We start from the raw sequence: 19,450 nt of genomic DNA on the forward strand, positions 1-19,450 counted from the left end.
TTGCAGTAAAACATCATGGTTATTTAATGATTGTTTACTTTCTTAAAGAATTCAATAGTTTCCTAAAACTCTGTTGAGTTTCTGAACATTTACAATATAATTATGAAGAGCAATAGTGCCACAGTGGGTCAGTGCCTTGCTCAGGGGCACCTTGAAAGTATTCCAATTGTGTGTGCGTGTGAATTCACAAGAATACATTCTAGAAAATTAACTGTGCAGAGTATATTTATTTGATATATGTGGAGCAGTATCTTTGACCACATGGACCGCATCAAAGCAACAACAACAACAAAAAAAATGCCACACTTCCTTCTGCTTAAACCTTTGAAATACATATCTGTAAAATGACAATATTGAGACACATCGAGATAACAGAGAGGATTCCAAATTACTTCATAAAGTAGAATTTTTTTTGCATAGGCCTGCAAAGGGGGCATAGGCACAGTTATACTGTAACTTGTAACTAATGTTATCGTCACAGAAATTAGTCTAAAATATTTTGCACTCAGTTTTTGTGGAGTGATGTGAAACTTAGGGCTGGCTTAGTAAGGTTGAAACAAATGTTATAAATAGAACTAAAATGTAATCAATCTGGACAACAAAACATCTAACGTATCATTACTTCATTATGAAAGACCAGCCATTGCACTTCTTTGCATAGAGTATAGACGAAACAAAACCTGAGAGGAAAGAATGGCAACAAGGCACAGGTCAAGCATGTTCAGACATATTCTAAATAGTAAATACACAATAAGTACATATATAAGGACTTTGAGTTTCATATAAGCAAATCGATAAGGTTTTACAAACATTGCAGGAAAGGTCAATAGTTGCAGTGTAACTACAGGTGACACAGTAGCTAAATAAAAGACAGATCACCAGTGATTGTCAAAAACAAAAAGTCTGAAAAAGTCTGCTGTAGATACTGTACCTCAAACGTTAACAGCAACAGTGCTAAATAACTGACAGTGATCCCTTATTTTTATCAATTTATAACAAAACAGAATTCATAAAACAAAAAAGTGGAATGTTCCCCGTACTACCCTCAACAGTAAAAGGGACAGGATATACTGAGATCATCAGGCACTTATCAAAGAAACATACAGCAGGGATAAACATTAGTGCAAAGTCATTGTCAAGGCAAAGGAATGCTTCAGCATGTGAGAGGTTACAGACAGCGAGAAAAATGGCGGAGGAGCACTATGTGCTACTCAGAAGTGCAAGTGGAGGGTGCGTGCAGAAACGTTGCCGGTTCCAGTGCATGTCTTTGGTTTCTTGCGTATTTACCAGACACAAGTGACTGAGAGGTTGATTAAGGACATAGGCTTTTTTTTTTTTTTTTTTTTTTTTGGTTCTTTCAAATCCAAACGCTTTCTAGCTTGTGGATGGCTCATTCACCCGCTGGTCAAAGGCGCACCATTTTCGGGGTCTCCACCCGAGAAGCTTTGCTTCCCAAGTGTGACTTTCTATCGCATGTATCCAGTGCATCCCTACTGTCAGCAGACGCCTGTTGCTCACACAGACTCCCCAGCAGCTGAGCTGTTTTGAAGACGGAGGCATGACCGGCCGGCTGCAGGGACTGGACCTTCTGCAGGTTCTGAAGGGTGCGCAACATCTCGGCAGACACGATGGGCAAATGCTTTTCCTGGATGAGGCTAGAGCTGGCGGGTTGTAGGACAGTGTCACGAGTTGGCCTGATCTGCTGGACAGAGCAAACTGTTCTTTTCTTTGGTGGGATGAAATCATCTTCCACTGATTGGTCACTTGAAGATACTGTGCTGTCATCAGAATCCACACTCACTCCTTCGTCGTTCGCACTGTTGTCATCATGTTCTTCTTGTTTGACACCGTCGCCATCTGTGATATAGATCATGTCTTTGGGGAGTGATGTGAATTGATAAACAAGGCGCTGGCCTTCAACCTTATTCAGGATGCCTCTTTGGTAATAATACCTACAGGACATAAACACAATAGGGTGAGAATTAACACAAGAAACCTCTATTGTACTGTATAGGGATGTAATGATGACGGCAATATCATGAAATCGCGATATTAAAACTGCCACAATATCGTCGTCGTCATATCATGATAGTAAAAGCAGCACATCCGTTAAAAATGCACATCAAGTTGATTTCCTTTTGTGGAGTTCTAGCAACCTCTGGTGGTTAGTTTTTTAGTGCAGTTTAATTTTCATGCGGCATGTTTTGGCCCTTCTGTGTTTCAAATCCACGCTAATCGTCAGATGAAGGGGAATGTAATATGCTTGTGAATCGAGTCAATATGTGGAGGAACTCAATCTGTATGTGCATTAGCAAATAAATGCCTCAATATTAAGTGTAATTAGAGATTGTATGTTGTTTACGTGCATTGCTGTTATATACCGTACAAAAGCACAATGTTGTGCATTTGCTTTAGTATGAGCTGTTTTTGTTTTTTTTACAATATATATTTTTTAATATTGTCATCCTCCCCCCAATATCGTGATAATTATCGTATCGTGAGGTTTATATCGTGATAATATTGTATTGCGATGTTTGGATATGGTTACATCCCTAGTATATACCTGAGTGCTCTGCCCATTGTCTCGTAATTCATATCTGGCTTGTTTTTGTGTTTGCCCCAGAGTCTCGCCACTGCCTTTGAGTTGACCAGTTTGAAGATTCCGGCGTTAGGATTAGTCCATTTAATGTAGCGGGGGCAAACTTGTCTGTCCTGCAGCAACTCCATCAGAAACTGCCACAGGTATAGCGTGTTCCCCCCTGATGAACCAAAATTACAGTTACAATTAGATTAAGATATAAGGCGACTTGATATAATTCTGGTAGAGTAATGGTGTGTACTTAAAAATAGAAAATGATAGAAACATTGTGATAAAAAACCCAAAACAAAAAACAACAACAATAAAAAAACATGTACACAGTTCCAATGGGAAACAATGCACACAATTCCACCATCATATTTCATTAATTAACTGTATAGGTAATATATTAAACACTACTGACTGTCTAAAAGAAATGTTTAAATAATGAAACGTAAAACGAATTAGACATAAATCAGTATTTGATTGAGAATGAATGTTTAAATTCACATCACGTAATGAATTAGCAGCTCATTACCGTGTGTGTTTAAATTTTCTTTCATCATTACGACTTTACTGTTGATTTCTGCATATTGTACTGAAACTGCTTGTTTCAGTTTCTTTTTCCATCTCTAGAGGCAACTACTTGCCATGTCATTATCATTGACAGAGCCAATCACAAGCAAGGGGACCGGGAGTAATTACAATGCTTCATATGATTGGCAGTCCTCTTTCGCCTTCAGAAGCTTTGCTTTCTGGCCTAAGCTATTCCTTTAATCGTTGCCATACATTAAGAACTAAAGTACTGACCCTGTTTTGAAAATATATCTAATAGAAAGCGCAGATAATTGTGTTAAAATGCACATAGCACTGGAAAAAAATCCTCAAGTACAGTAGCTAAGTATTTGTACTTTATTATTTCTCATCTCTGGCTTACACACCACATTACATCACTCATGACGACAGTTGTACATAAAATTTTGTGTGATTTTACTGGCATATTTTTCGGTTCCACTTTACCTTTATTGTATTTATCCCGTTTCACTTTAATCTCAGGAGTAGGGGATTCTGCCCTTCGATGTCGTTTTCTACCTGCAAGGTTAAGAGGGGGAACAAATAAAAAATAAAAAAGTCATTTATTTCCATTATATTTTACATGATCACACAGACATCACTCATTTAAATGAGCGGGCAGTTGATGACCAGGGAAGAGACTGACTTCTCTGTTTGGACTGCAGCTGTGTCGCAGGCTCATTTGTGTGCAATGTGTGCCATTCTGGCGCTTCGACAGATCCCATAATCCCCTCTGCAGACACAGTCACCTGAGTGACAGGAGCAGTGATGACGTCGCCCAATGATGGCAGAAATGTCTGGGCTGTAGGAGGTCATACACAGATTTATTGAAAGACTGCAGCACAATAATAATTCCAACACCTTCCTAAATAAAGAGGAAAAGTAGGTGGATAAAAGCATATATACCTTCTACAGGGTGTCTAAAAAGTTAGTTACTTTCCTTTTTTTAAATTTCATTTTCAGGTATCATTTGGACAGCCGCGAGGCCATCAATATTTGATAGTTTTGGCTTTACAATTTTTGTAAGCATTTCATTCCCTTGGTCACGGACCACCAATTGACAGTGGAGCAGCAATGTAAAATGGCCATATGATATGAAATGTTCCTGTCTTCTACCTTGCAATGCGCTACTTTCACAACACTACACTTGTGTCAATTGGCTCAGCATGGGCAAGGTAGTAATTACAGAAACTATACAAAACCGAAGCGGTCAAATGCTGATGACCTCATCACATGTCAGATGTCTGAATGTTACCTGAAATTAAATTAAATAAAAATTTTTTTTTTAAAAAAGCTAGTGTATAGTGACTTTTGAGACACCCTACATTTGCACGCAAATTAGGGATTGATCAATATCTTCGCCCAAAAAGGTACAGTGAATGGATGCTTTGATATGGTGGTGCTTCTATCGCGGTACATAACACAATATGGACATGGGCTGTATACATAAGCCGAGGATCATCTTAGAGCCACTTTCACTCAAAATGCCAACGTGCATGTGATTGACTCTTAATAATAATCTGAATAACCTTCAAAGACTCCATGAAATGGCACTCAGGCTTCCTTGAATTTATGAGCCCGTGAGAACTGGGGTGGTCAGTGAGTTCACCCATAATTCTGCTCAACTTTAAATTGTGTTTATATCTGAGATACCATTCTCAAAAAGCAATTTGCCACTCCTGGAAAATAAAAGACAAGTGTTACTCAAGCAATAGGCGTAGTAAAATAATTGCTTTTCAAATAGAAAGATGATTTATATTGAGTCTGAAAGTGTCTCCTATCTGGGCTGCTGTGCAGTTTATTTGTAGTGCATCACTGTGACTTTCTGCTCTATGTTCAGAAATGAAATGCTATCCAGCTATTATTATACAGTACCACTAATGTCAAATTGTAGGGTTCAGTCCATTTAGGACACAGAAGTTCTCACTTTAGGATTCTTATATTTGGGATAGGTCAAACCATAAGGATATGAAACACAACTTATCATTTCGACCCCCCCCCCCCCCCCTCCAAAAAAATAAAATAAAATAAAATAAAAAATAAATGTAGGCCTTGATAAAGGACTAACACAGTTTAAATGTTTATAAATTGCTTGTTAAAATGCTTGAGGTAAAATTGGTGCACTTTCGAATGTAACTAGCAGGTGTTTTTGCGCCGGCCTCAACAATTTTTTTTAATCTTAAGAACACATCATCTCAACTCTTTTAGCAATATTATTCTGATCAATTTTACAGAATGATGGAAACACTAATTTTGAGAATTTAGTTTTATCACATCGGAAAAAAAAAAAATGTAATATTAAAAAACACAATTATTTGTTAAAAGTTCTATATCATGGTATTTTAACCCCTTCCACAGTTAACTACAGACATATAATTATAATAATTCAATCTTACCTTTGACACCATGGCGATGTAATTTCTTTTGAAATATGAGTTAATTTGGTGGCTATTTTTCTAACCCGGAAGTTTTGTGGTTGTGCATGTGGCTAGTCTGCAGAGGCTTTGCAGGGGTGGATTCGCACCTAATGACGTCATAGACTGAGCACCCGCTCATTTTCTCAGGTTGGGAGGGGCTGGTGCTTGGAGAATGACCTAGAATGTCTTGTATGCCACTTTTCCATTAGCCTCGCACGGCACGCTACCACACAACACCACACCACACCACACCGCACGGAACGACACTACACTACAATGGAACGACCTCCATTGCATTTTCATTACAATAGGTGTGCGGCGGAATCATTTGAACTGTCCAAGCTTGCATATATCCGCAGTGCGTGTGGATCTGCCATAACATTTCATGAGTGGCAAGTCGTGTCAACATTGAACTATATTTACAATTTCATATGGACCACTACGGATGAAATATTGCGATCTTGATTTCACAACCAGCTTGCAAAGCTCGCCGCCTGCGCTATTTCGAATGGAGAGCTCAGCCCCATTCATTTAACTGCGGCTCGAGCTCTCGTTCAAGCGAATGGGAACACACGACCAGGCGAGCGGTGTGCACACGTGATTTTTTATTTTTTTTAAACCACAATCATTACAAATCCATCCACAAGTACCTTTTAAATTGTAAATAAAGTTCAGCATTGTTATAAAACATTATTCTATTTATTGTATAAACTTTGTTGTTATGACTTTGGCAAAGACCGGCAGGCGCCTCTTGCCTTGCTTGCGTAAAATAAGGAAATGGGCGTGTGCCACGGCGCTGCTTGCTGTATTGCTGTCGGCCAATCAGATGACTGTGACGACACGGCCCTGCTCGACCCCAGACGACCGGCGCTGCAGAACCCACTCCGAGATGGTTCTAAAAAGAGGTTCTGTTGTAAACGTTCGGCCCCGAAAAAGTCACATGGAAACGAAAATACCCGCGGGACATAAAATGCCATTTCAGTGTGGAAGCGGCCTGTTGGAAAAGCGGCAATAGAATGGCGGAAAACACCACTTCGGTGATGTTTTGGGTGAGAAATTACATTACTTTTTAACATGGCTAAAAGCTCCAAAAAGTTGATTTTTCACGTTACTGAGACCCTTTAATATTCCCCATATTGAGCATTTTGGTCAAATGGCCTTTACATCAATACCAATACACACCGTAAAAGCTTATTTGGTGCTAATGGGAGATAAGTCTTGACACACTTACAGTAGTGTTCCAGCGACAGGGTATCAGGACAGTCCAAATCAAGGAGTGAGTCTGCAGCAACAAGCGTTTCCATGGTCTCTTCGTCTCCACTTTCACATGGGTCCACTTTAGACCACAGAGCAAAGAAGACCACATAACCACAATAGTAAGATAGTTGAAGATGGGATTCACAGGAAGAATCACTTTGGATCAAGTAGAACATCCAGGTCATTTCAATTAAGAAGCATACTTCTCAGCTCATTTCAATTGAGAAGCATACTTCTCAGCTTTAAAAAAATAAAATAATAATTCATACTTTTGTGAACTTGCAATTTACTGCAGTGAAATGAATTCTTCAATAGGATGTAGCTGATCTCATTTGTGCTCACTATTTAAAAAAAAATAAAATAAAATAGGCCCTGATATGTTAAGATAACTATTATTTGGAATAAACAAAAATAATTCATGGCTTTGTAAGGGCAATGTGTGTTGGCAGTATCACAACAGCACAATACGAAGTGGATGACTCATCTCCCATCACGGTCTGTCATTGAAAGTATGACTTTTGGACGCTGAGCAAGGAGAACACATTATTTGGACGGTATCAAGTACAGATTTCTTTTCATACTGTGTATACCTGAACAGCATTCTCTTGCCTTGAGCTCTCTGTGTGCTGGCAGGGCAGGCAATATATTACGAATAACTGTTAATCAAAGAGCATGACTGCTTTATGGGCTGTTTTATATGGTGGTGCCATCAATGTGATGGAGTGCCTTGTTATGGTGTATATATAATTATCAGGGATAGCCAAGAGACACTGATGTCCAGTTACTGTAACCAGTGACAATTCATCATCTGAGTCTCCTCCAAGGACCATCATCAATCTCACAAATATTGTACATTATAGTCTGTAGTCATTATAAGGTATAGTAACTGGCCAAAACACTAGGCACAGCTGCCCAATCATATTAGATGCATATGTATGAGATCGATCAACATTGATTAACACTGTCTGAAACAACATTACAGGTACTATTGTTGTACTCATTTGCAGTGTGCTGAACTGGGCCGCGTTTAACATGTACCGTTTACCATAGCGCGACAAAACAGTTATCGGTAATTTTATCAGCAGTGAATTTCTATTTCACTGCAAATGACAATACTTAAAATTTTATGAAATTAAGTCGAGTTAAAACACGCACTAAACATAACCGATCTAAATTTATGTCATAAAACGGAGTACATATTAAAGACTTCAAAGTGGGATCGATCGACGCATGTCTTTATGACGTTGACGAGTGATGGAAAACATCTGCTAGGTAACAATGCTATCAAACGTGGTCATTTCCTACCGCTTACACAATCCACTGACTACTTGACGAACGAGATGCAAGTGGTGAACAGGTATACTATTGTCAAGTTGTTGAAATTATCAATATCTTTACTGTAGTTCTGCTAGTATCGTTAACCTAGCCTAGCCAAGCCGCACTACAGCTGCCCCATGCAACTAAAGGATCAAAGTAAAAACTACCCAAAACAGCGACACACTTACTTTTAACAACCAGCACTGATGATGAGGAAGTTACAGCATGCTTTAGCTGGGTTCGTCCTAATCTACATTCTAATGCGATGTGCTGCCTTTTGCAGACTAGCGAGAAATGTTTTGCTCAACTTCCTGAATATTTTATGAAGGGTGGTCCTTCCTTGAGCTAGGAATAAAGTGCGCGTGCGCAAAACAGGCATCTTTTTCGCCCTACGCGATTTCAGTAAAATAAAATAAAAGGGCCTGCGAATGTAAAATTACGAAGTTTGCAGTTCGTACTTTATTAGTCAAACATTGCTATACGAGAATACTGAAGTCAGGTGGGGCAGGTGGGCCCCGTAGGTGAGTATACACTAACCTTTCGGCAACTGGTGGTCTTCTACCTGTAGCTCCTCACACAAAAACCCTGAATATGTAAACAGGTGTGGATGTGGAATCTGCTCCACGAGCACAGCAGGGAAATCCGAGCGAACCCCCAACTGTATAAACAACAAAAAAATAAACAGTAGCATCACTAAAATAAGAAAATTTACTGAAATGAACACATGGCCAGTAAATTAAACTGGTGGCAACAAATAGTCCTTCATTCAATACGTCACAGACAGACTTGAATAAGTACATGTTGGTATACATGGCTCCCTGAGTCTTCTTGTAGACAACGGTGTCAAATGCAGGTCTATAAAGTAAAAACCCTGCCACAGGGTTTTTGCTTTCTGGATCTAAACTTATAGGCTAGTGGTGGGCAACTGGCGGCCCACGCCCACATTTTGAATTGTCCTAGATGAAAAAAAAAGTATAATAATAATAATAATAATAATAATAATAATGAATAGTTTAGAATTTGAAACATGTTTCTTCTACTACATTGGTCCCCCGCATATTTGTGGTTCGGCACATGTGTAATCATGTATCCACACTCTTTTTTTTTTCATTCCCCCCTTTTTATGTGGAGCAGACAAAGCCTTTTTTTTTGCGGATAATGCATATTAAAGGTTTGTCATCACTTTTTGTACAAAAAAAAAACCCCATTGCATTTCAATGGGTGGCAATTAATCAATCGATCACAAATTTTCGCTATTCGCTGGCCAGACAGGTCCTTATTTCCCGTGAATAGTGGGGGTCCACTGTTTAATTTTAAGTTGTAATACCACCATTTGGCACTAGGTGACAAAAATTGCTTACCTGCGCTTGCACAGGGTCTAAACCAGGAGTGGCCAAGTTCGGTCCTCGAGAGCCCCTATCCAGCATGTTTTCCATGTTTCTCTCCACTAACCCACCTGAATCAAGATCAGCATCGTTATCAGGCTTCTGCAAAGCTTGCTGATGAGCTGATCATTAGATTCAGCTGCGCTGAAGGAGGGAGACATGGAAAACAGGCTGGATAGGGGCTCTCGAGGACCGAATTTGGCCACCCCTGGTCTAAACTGTGCAACACCACGTGTAGGCCTAATAATTTGGGGATTTGGAATGACATGCAGGACAAACATAGTACCTGAATATTGTTAATTTTGAGTCAGTTTCTTAAAAAAAAAAAAAAAAAAGCTTTTGATGCTATAGAATCTATAGCATCAAAAGCTTTTTTTTTTTTTTCTATAGTATAGATCATAACATATGAATGGAGAAAAATTGAGAGATGTGGTTGGTAGAAGATGTATGGCATATAAATGGATAAAAATTTACCTAGATGATAGAAATCAGTAGGCTATGTGCAGTTTAACAATGTAAAATCAAATCAGTTGAAGATAATAACTCAAGGTGTCCCCCAAGTGTTTGTGCTTGGGCCTAAATTATTTATACAGTACTGTATATCTGCTGTCTGTAACGGGTTTTTTTTCTCTTTTCCCACGCATTTGCTGATGAAACAACTTTATATTGCTCAGGATACAATCTCAAGCAGCTTCTGAGTACTGTGGAAAAAGAATTAAATCTATGAAATAACTGTTTGACACAAACAAATTATCTTTGAATCTAGACATCTTTAAATCTAGACAAAACAAAGTTTATAATCTTTGGCATTGGGCAAATTAAACGACTCAATTGAAATTGATAGAGTAAATGAAATAAAATTTCTTGGTGTTGTAATTGATGCAAAAATGTGTAAATATCATTTAGGAAATGTTAAAAGAAAAATATTGGTATACTTTATAAAAACAAAGATCTCTTAAATAATAAATCATTATACACGTTGTACTGTTTATTATTACTGCCATACCTGACGTATTGTGTGGCGATATGGGGTGGTATAAACCAATATGCAGTTCTTAAGCTACAAAAAAGACCAATATATTAACCATTCCAAAGTAGCTATATAGAACCAACTTATACATCTTTGATTGTTCAAACCTTGTATTGTTGAAGCCTGTATCTTTTATTCATGCATTGAACATTAATTATATTAAGCTACTGTGATGCAGGCTACATTGGGTCAATAAAAAGCAAACATATTGCACATATTTAAACCAATGGCATGTTTGTCATACTTGTTTCAGAAGTGTTTGGCCCTTTTTGGGGCCCCCATTAGTGCTAATGAAAAAATGTGGCTCTTCAATCATTTAAGTTTCCCATCCCGTTTACAACAAAAATATTGTAAAGACAGATTTTTATACAGTTAATGCACTAAATATTGCTAGTTGGTCAATGCCTTCATTAGGAAGTACATTCACATTCCTTATTTTAATTAATTAGCTCAAGACAGCTGGCAAGCATGAATAGTGCTTACAATTTACACAGTGCTAAATATTTTACTTACCCCTGGTAAGTTAACATGGTCACTGGCGAAGTCAAAAATGAGGTCTGATTGCTGTAGCATGGCTGAAAATTCCCAACACTCCTGCAGAGCTGACTCGATGGCTATATCATCACAGGATTCTTCTGCAAACTAGAATGTGTTCTCTTCTCTAGGCAGAAGATCTTCGTTGGCTGATGAATGACCGTGGACAGTTGTGGTAGACCATTAGCTGAACATCACAGGATGTGATGATGGTGGCATCCTAACATTGAATGTGAGTATACTGGATTAGAATAAGACAAAGTTGTCACAGGAAATAACGTTTGCCTGTTGTGCGTTGACTTTCAATGGGGAAGTGGTTGCTATGTAATATGTCCTGTCGTCAGACTGGAACCTGTCAGGGGAAAAAAAAGAAAAAAAAAGAAATTAGTAACATACATCGATTAGAGGCAGAAATAGGCAACATTTAGACACCAATTGCATACTTATTTGATTAAGACTCGGCCGTCTGAAATAGATGTTAAACAGTACAGTCTGCTTCTGACTATCACGCATCTCACTTGCGTCTTCGAAAAAGAGGCCAAACCACTAACAGGAAGGAAGCGTTTGTATTGCAATGTGTGTGCGTGTGTGTGTGTTTGTGTGCAAGACTGGGGAGGCAGCTGGCGCTGAACTCGAAACATTATGTCTTTGCGCAACTTTCAAGGTCTCACAGCCGTTGCATTCACATTCCTTAAGACATGTTGGGGACATTTAGAATCAAAGCAGTTGTTTGCTTCCCCTGGTAGTCATTGAATTATTCCATCCTTCCTCTTAGATGCCTTGCTGAGAGTCCTGTGATCATTCTTGCTCCTCAATCTACCATGTTTGAATAATCCTGAGGTAAAAGTGAAACGCATAAGGGATTTAAGTCTCTCCTGCTGTTGCACATGATGCTTCTTATTTTACTAGTTTAAAATGAATTCATCAACATTGTGGCACACCTGCGCCTTACCTTTAGCTCTTTTCTGTAGAAGATCACAGCAGTAATCAGGTTTGGCGTACGACACAGTAGCTTTCGTTCCTAGAAAAATAGCTTTGAGGAATTAATTTTAGTCATATTTTAATCCCGTTAATCCTCCAACCTTAGCAGCTTCGCAGTTATTGATGTTTTCGCACCAAAGCTTCCAAAGGGAGAACAGGAATAGGCGTCTTAGCGTTTGCGATGGAGTCGCACTATGTTTGGGTCAGTTATCACACAGGAAGCACAGCTCAGTTAGGAGGCACCACTTCCTGAGTTCTTGTGCCAAACCACAGCCATCATCTAAGCCAGAAATGGTCTTCTCATCGTCAACTTCCACAGATGTTTGTATTTCTTTGCCTTCAATACTTTCAAAGTAAACTCAAGTTTGTTTCTTGTTTGATATATACTTTAAAAAAAAAACTTCATTACAATAGAAAGTATTACCTAATTCTGGCTATTCCACACATGCCCATACACAGTAGTCTATTCTGTGGTTTCAGCAGGTTGGCGACAGACCCATTCCAAAATATTAGAATAATTTGGAAAAAGTTGAATAATTTCTATACTTCCACTCATCCATTATAGATTCAGGGGCCCCAATGTCAACAATTCAAAGTATTAACATTTTTACATAATTTGGGCTTCCAGCAATGTAAAACCCACGAAAACAGCACTGTTAAAAAAAATAAAAATAAAAAATAAAAAAATAAAAAATTCTGTTGTTTTTACAGTAAAAACCAGCAGCTGTAGTTATCAGGGAAATTCTGTAAAAATACACTGGAAATGTAAACAACTTACATAACATGTTTATTTTACTGGTATTGAATTTTACAGAGTATGCACGTATATTTTACAGAAGAAAATAGTATAAAAGCAGCATGTGCATCGAAAATGTTAATTCACTTGTATAGTGCTTTACTACCTTACCTCAAAGTGCTTTGCAATTTAATTACTCATTTCACAGCATCTGGACTTAGATTACTTTGCTCATGGTCACACTGCGCTGGGATTGAACCAACAACCTCAGGGGTGCAAGCCAACCATTCTAAGATTACGTTGATACTCCTTATTTACAGGCTGATTTATGTGCAGGCTGCTGCTTGCGCGATTTTGAAGCAATATGTTGGCTCCTGCCTGCCGATTCGCGGCCCGAAATATAGGACGGCCAACGGGGAATTGTCCCAACCCCTTCAGATGGCCCATTCCGGGCCTGTTTTGTGGGTTTTAAAAGCTGGAGCCCAAATTATGTTAAAAAAAAAAAAAAAACATTTAAAGCTTTAGAATGTTTAAATTGTGGGCCCTGAATGTATAATCAATGAAGGTTTAACTTTTTGAAAGAAATTATGAAAATTACTCATCTTTTACAAGATATTCTATTGTTTTTTATGGGTCTGTATATGATATGAGTGAATTTAAAAGGAAGTCAACCCAAACATTTTCTTTACAATAATATATTGTCCGTGCCCCCGCTAGTTTAAATACAGCATAAAGATTAATAATCCACCTGTTTCTATCCATCTCAAGGGGCGGCCATTTTGTCACTTGCTGGCGCCGACTGAAAATGACATCACAGTTGCTGAGGGCTCAGGTAACGGAACAAATCACCACCAGACATTAAGAGAAACCCATAGCTGTAAATTGAGAAGTAGTTTTTGTTTAAATCCTGTATTTAAAAAGCGCCTTTTCCTGAGTGAAAACGGCAGACGGGGCCTCTAACAGCTTATTTTCCTCTTTCTAACCTGAATTTCAGGCTTTGGCTTTGCTACATGGCAATCCACCATGCTTATCTTCGTGGCAATGAATACGCTACTAAATATAATCAGGGCAGCCTGTCTTTTTTATTTTGCAGAAAAAAAATAGGATTATGCTTCTTTTTTTTTTGTTGTTGTCATTTTTGCCAAATGGCTAATTCTCACATTGTTCTTTCTGTGAGTGGCAGTTGTTTTCAATTGCCATTATACTAGCTGTATATTCATTATTAGCCGGCCCTGCAGCCTGTCAGAGGACTTCGAAGCCTTTGTTCATTGGTACTCTGGTCACATACTGTAGGTTTGTTTCGGTGGCCTTTGCACAGGGCTTTGATTCTGTGAAGTGGCTGCCATAGGCCCCTCAGGACACTGATAAGGCCCCCGTAACGTTCATTCCTCATTTTGCCTATGTGAGTGTAAGAGAGCGAGATAGAAAAAAAGTGTGTGTTTGTCGGACAGAGCGAGGTTATGTGTGTTGGATGTGTGTGAACTAGGCCACGATAACAGGATGGCAAGTGAGGGGTGCAGCTGATAAGGTCCTCTGGTTGCTCGCTGTAACTGGGCCTTGTTAAATGAACATTGAAATATGGTGTAAGAGGAGATTGGCTATCAGAGTTGTGGCGGTGGTCACAGCACAATAACTACTTTACAACATTCCTGATGTTCATACAGTGTGTGTGTATGTATGTAGGGTCATCTTTTGGTAAAATATGTTAAAACTGAACATCCATGCTTAGAATGTCACGCTCTGAAAACTAGTTTCACTTTCCTTTTAGCACATGGCATACGACATATAGCTATGCTACATACGAGTCTTTCTTCGTCTTTCTTTTTCCAAACAAACACAATAATAACACACTATTGTTGTTATTACTACTGCATATGAAATCTTCAGCAGAGGGGGTTACCTTATGTTGTCATTTGGTATCTATGCAACAGGTCAGCAGCTGGCTGGAGGATCCAAAAGCGAAAGGAAATTGTTCTCATCTGCCAAACACGAACTCGGCATCTGTTTCATTACCAGAGATCAGTTTCCTATTGTGAAATGACCAAGGAAAGCGAGTCAGATAGTAGATAAGTGTAGTTAGTGTTGATCTTTCAGTCCTAGGCAGATGTTGCTCCCTCGCCTTTTTTCCCCGCTTGAACTGCCCCCCGAGTGAGTTCTGATTGGTTACCTGTGTTGTGAGTCAAGGTAACCCTTAGTAACGATAGTCAGTGTGGAGCAAATGTAAACATGGGTGTATTTGCAATGTAAAGCAGAGCCAAGCAACCGAATTGCAAACAGACATATGTTGTATGAGGGAAACACTGTGTGTGCATGTTGTGTTGGTTCAGATGCAAATGTATTATATATCCCATGTTGTTGTTGAACATTTTTATTTTTGATTTGCGTTAAAACAATTGTGTGAGGCAAATGCTATCTTCCATCACATTATGTCATGACAAAACGAGACAAAAAAATAATAATAATAATTCTCTTGTTGCTTTATACACAGTCCCTGACACTCCCTAGTGGCAAAACGTGGCACTAACACACTTGGGGAAGTCCCATCCTTGCTTAACTCTATTTATTTTTATTATTATTATTATTATTTTTTTGAATGATGTGCGCAGTAAGACCTATTATGTTTTCAGTCAAATAATCAATTTGATTATTTTCAATGATTGAATAAGTATCCACTCTGAACCTTTAGACAAATTCAGTGTCCCCAAAAATCTTTGGAGAATCTAAAGAATATGTACCATTTGTTTCTATGAAGAGGAAGACAATTCAATGAAAGCACATTTCATGTTTCATGAGGTGAGACAGACCTGTAAAGAACTGTGGAAACAACAACATTTTATGACACACCCCATCCCTACATGTTTTGTGGTCTGAAAGTATTATAAGGCAGGAGATCCTCAAAACCACATAATATACTTGATTATTGGTAACTAGTTTTATCATCTTATGTGATAAGTCAATATCACTCTCAAGTTTTCCTCTAGGAGTGAATTTTTCCAACCATGCTCCTGATAATTTTCATATTTCTTTCGACATAAATTAACTTTATCAGAAAATTAGCGTACTATCAATGTAGTAAATGGCTAAATTAGCCAATATTATCAGGATAATTATTATCCAAATTGTGGACCATCTTTGTTAGTAAAGATCTTCCACATCTAAATCACAATACAGCTGGAGACAGTTGTTATACGATTAATAAATAATGCATTTGGCGTTTTTTTTTTGTTTTTTTTGCATTTGGCTAAGAATCAGGAAAACTGGAATTTGTGGATATGATTAGAGACTAGCCACATGTGAGCCTGCCCGACGTCTTTGTTCTTTTGCTGATATTAATCTTTTCATGTTATTACTTTTTTTTTTTTTTGGCTGCAACGCTGCATTTAATACAAAGCTCCCATTAGAAGCTGTCTCTTCTCCATGGGCATTTGAAGAAAACCATTTAATGAAACTGCCTGTTGCGATAATGACGCCCACTTTCTTGTCCTTTGTTGAAGCAAAGTTATATGGTTCTTGATAAGAAAAAAAAACATCATAAATAACTTTGATTTCTTTTGAATTTATTTGTGAAAACCCCAAACCTTTTTGAGATTTATGTAGTCTTCAAATGCCGGTACACTAGATTCCCAGACGGTCTAACAGTTTAGTCAACAGTTTTACTGCTGCGTTGAAACCACTGCGGGTATGTTTTCTTTTTCTTTTTTTTCTTCTTGTTTTTCTTTCTCTATTGACTCTTACGGCAACAAATTTCCTCCATGTTTTGGCCCTGCAGCACTAATGGACCAGACGGCAGTCAGGATGCAACACTAATTGGGTTGCATACTGTTGGTGGTGCAGGTGATACAGGAGCTACAAATCCTACAGTTGCAAAACCCCAACTCGAATGAAATTAGGACATTGTGTAAAATGTAAATAAAAACAACAAACACATTTGTAACAAATTTTAAAACAATTTAATAACTGCAAAGGAAAGCATTTTAATTGGACTGGAATGAAAACAGATATGAAAAGGAACACTGGTTTTGATTTAACCAAAACAAATTAAATTGTTACATTTCAAACTGTACCGTATTTTAACGACTATAAGGCGCACCGCATTATAAGGCCATGAATGACGTATTTTAAAACTTTTTCCATATATAAGGCGCTACAGTAGAGGCTGGGGTTACGTTATGCATCCATTAGATGGTGCTGCGCTAAAGGGAATGTCAACAAAACAGTCAGATAGGTCAGTCAAACTTTATTAATAGATTACAAACCAGCTTTCTGACAACTCCATTCACTAAAGTATTAGTATTAGCTAGCAATCCAAGATGGCGGGATCTTCTGCGCATGCGCGTCATCGATCGTGCAGGGTCACCGATAGCCTCTTGACAGCGAGACCTGTTGCGGCCCAATATTGCGCACTGGATTATAAGGCGCATGGTCAGCTTTTCAAAAAATGAAGGCTTTTAGGTGCGCCTTATAGTCGTGAAAATACGGTTCTGTCCTTGTATCATATCACAGCCTACGTATTGAGAGTTGAGACATGTATCTAATCATCTTTTGTGAGAGATGCACAGCAGGTATAAATTTTTGCAAATTGGTTTGATGTTGCTGATTATTATTTTTTTTTTTAATTAACTTGAATAGTTTGGGCTTTTGAGCGCTTTTACATGTTGTTATAAAATACTAAGCATGACAAATGCTACAGACAGCCATAATACTGAATGATTGAAACCACTGAATCAAACTGAATTGAGTCATTCCACTTTAAAACTGTTCTTTAATCGTATTATACCACGTATAGAGAGATCATGTATTGTAACATTTTGTTGGAGAGGTGCTCACCTCTAATATTTAATATTCAAACTGATAAACGTTATTCTTTGTTTTGTAAATATTCGTTAATTTTAGATTTGATGCCTGCTACATGTTCCAATAAATTGGGACTGGGACATGTTTACCACTGCGTTCCATCCATCACCTTTCATTTTAACAGCAACAGGAGTTGGGTTATCAATTTGAACATTAAATATCTTGTCTTTGTAGTGTATTCAATTTTATCAATTGAAAAGGATTTGCAAATAATTGTATTTTGTTTTTAATTGACATTTTACACAACTGAATTGGATTTGGTGTTTGTACATAATACTGCACTATTCTTCACCCTGATGACCTGCTTTTCTCCTTTCCTGCTCAACAAGGATTCTCATTTCCTGTCATTATCGGCTCTTATAATAAACTCCCACTGAAAGTGCCCCACCTGCTTGCTTCCTCAATCTTCATTTGGTTACAAAGCTTAAGAGCATCACTGTTAGAACATCTCCTGATGTCGAAATGGAGGAGGAGATCAAGGAAGGAAATGCTCAGGAATGTCAGGCAGATGAATTCATGAATTTTGCCTCATTTTGCTGCTTTACTCCAAGCGTGTGTGCGAGTGTGCGTTTTTGTGTGTCTTGGACTATTGTTGCGTCCCTGCATATGAAAATATGTCAGTTATTGGATGTGGGAAGTCTGGACTAGTAATGATGTGGAAACTTAAAATATGCAGGAAACATCTTACTGTTTTGTGTGTTTTATACTTGCTGTGTTTTCTGCTTTTAGGCAACGTGAGGTTCTTATTTGAGCTTAGTTCAACATAGGTTCAACATTGTTTTATTTGAAGTACCTCCAAATAGCTGAACAGCTTTCAGGCAGCACACAGGCATGCACTTAGGTGCACACGCACATGCACGTACCCTGCTGGAAGCAGATTGCGTTTGTTCTTCCCAAATATTGGTTCCTCCCAAATATTGTTGCCAGACTTCTTGTGCCATCAATCCAGAGTGCATATGAAGGATTCCTGTATATTGTTGTAAACTATCCTTGTAAATCGTTGCATATCTGTCAGATGGGGTGAAGTCTTGTGAGGTCAAACTGACTTCCAGAGCCAGTGAGGTAAAAGGCGTTTTTTTTTTTTCCCAAGACAGCTGCACACCTTATGTCTCGTACCTTAAATATTTCAGCGTTAAATGTCAAAGTGGCTTAGTCTCGCATGCACAATAAAACATTTGTCTGCAAGGTTAACAGGAGGACACCTTCACGCTCCTCCAAATATTGAAGTGCAAAGTCAAATTCATGAAAATAAGCTGGAATGTGGTCAGCAGATCAGGTTGTGTAAATAAGCAAATGTTAGCTCGTCCAGGAAGAAAATGTGAAAAATGTTTGGAGTTGTGGAGAGTAGGCTGGGGCCAAATCGATTTTGTGCGTGTGAGTGTGTGATAGTGAAACATAAGATGCAGCTCAGGAAAAAGAGCACCTTTTTTGTCATATACTTAAAAGAACACATCACTCATAACTCATTTTCCAGTATTCAGTAGGCATTGTGTAAAAAGAATAAAAGTGCAAATATCTCTGGCAGCTAATCCACTGATTTTTTTATTTTATTATTATTTTTTTTTAATAGCTCTCCAAATATAAGAACATACCATGGGCAACGCTATTTTCCTAGTCATGTGATCGTGATGACGTATCCGGTGCATAAACGACAGCCGCCTTCGTTCATTTGAATGGGAGTTTGCTGTACATCAAAAAATGACGTCTTCTATCCCAACAACTGCACCAATTCTGATCGAAGTAATCATCAGCACGTCAGGTTTCATGTCATTGGGGTGGCCTCTCCCA

At 38.3% G+C, this 19,450-nt stretch overlaps 1 protein-coding gene and 1 long non-coding RNA gene across 8 annotated transcripts; one reads left to right on the forward strand and one right to left on the reverse strand.

Annotated features, from left to right (window-relative positions):
* Positions 1 to 207: 207 nt before the first annotated feature.
* Positions 208 to 14,910, reverse strand: LOC144028131 (ETS-related transcription factor Elf-1-like). Of its 7 annotated transcripts, XM_077535623.1 has the most exons (9): positions 14,709 to 14,910; positions 12,044 to 12,112; positions 11,071 to 11,443; positions 8,680 to 8,800; positions 6,800 to 6,904; positions 3,798 to 3,953; positions 3,599 to 3,670; positions 2,564 to 2,759; positions 208 to 1,952 (listed from the first exon to the last, which is right to left on the reverse strand). In XM_077535623.1, exons 3-9 carry the CDS (start codon positions 11,128 to 11,130, stop codon positions 1,406 to 1,408), a joined length of 1,257 nt encoding a protein of 418 aa, XP_077391749.1. In that variant the 5' UTR covers positions 11,131 to 11,443; positions 12,044 to 12,112; positions 14,709 to 14,910; the 3' UTR covers positions 208 to 1,405. The 7 variants fall into 7 exon arrangements, with proteins under 7 accessions (XP_077391749.1, XP_077391748.1, XP_077391747.1 ...); XM_077535622.1 differs by lacking the exon at positions 12,044 to 12,112; XM_077535621.1 differs by lacking the exon at positions 14,709 to 14,910 and having other exon boundaries at positions 11,535 to 13,314.
* LOC144028223 (uncharacterized) lies at positions 8,081 to 18,045 on the forward strand. Its single transcript, XR_013285973.1, has 4 exons — positions 8,081 to 8,182; positions 11,223 to 11,323; positions 13,577 to 13,640; positions 14,740 to 18,045. It is a non-coding gene; the product is annotated as an uncharacterized LOC144028223 (long non-coding RNA).
* Positions 18,046 to 19,450: the final 1,405 nt, after the last annotated feature.

The sequence above is a fragment of the Festucalex cinctus genome, chromosome 1 (assembly GCF_051991245.1).
Source record: "Festucalex cinctus isolate MCC-2025b chromosome 1, RoL_Fcin_1.0, whole genome shotgun sequence".
Classification (NCBI taxonomy): Eukaryota; Metazoa; Chordata; class Actinopteri; order Syngnathiformes; family Syngnathidae; genus Festucalex; species Festucalex cinctus.

Excerpts from the sequence above, each read along its gene's own strand:
- LOC144028131 (XM_077535619.1), bottom strand. The coding sequence starts at position 9,569 with ATGCTGGATAGGGGCTCTCGAGGACCGAACTTGGCCACTCCTGGTTTA. Across the intron at positions 8,801-9,503 it reads TAGACCCTGTGCAAGCGCAG|TTGGGGGTTCGCTCGGATTT; the intron begins GTAAGCAATTTT and ends TTGTTTATACAG. Across the intron at positions 2,760-3,598 it reads ACGGGATAAATACAATAAAG|GGGGGAACACGCTATACCTG; the intron begins GTAAAGTGGAAC and ends TTGGTTCATCAG.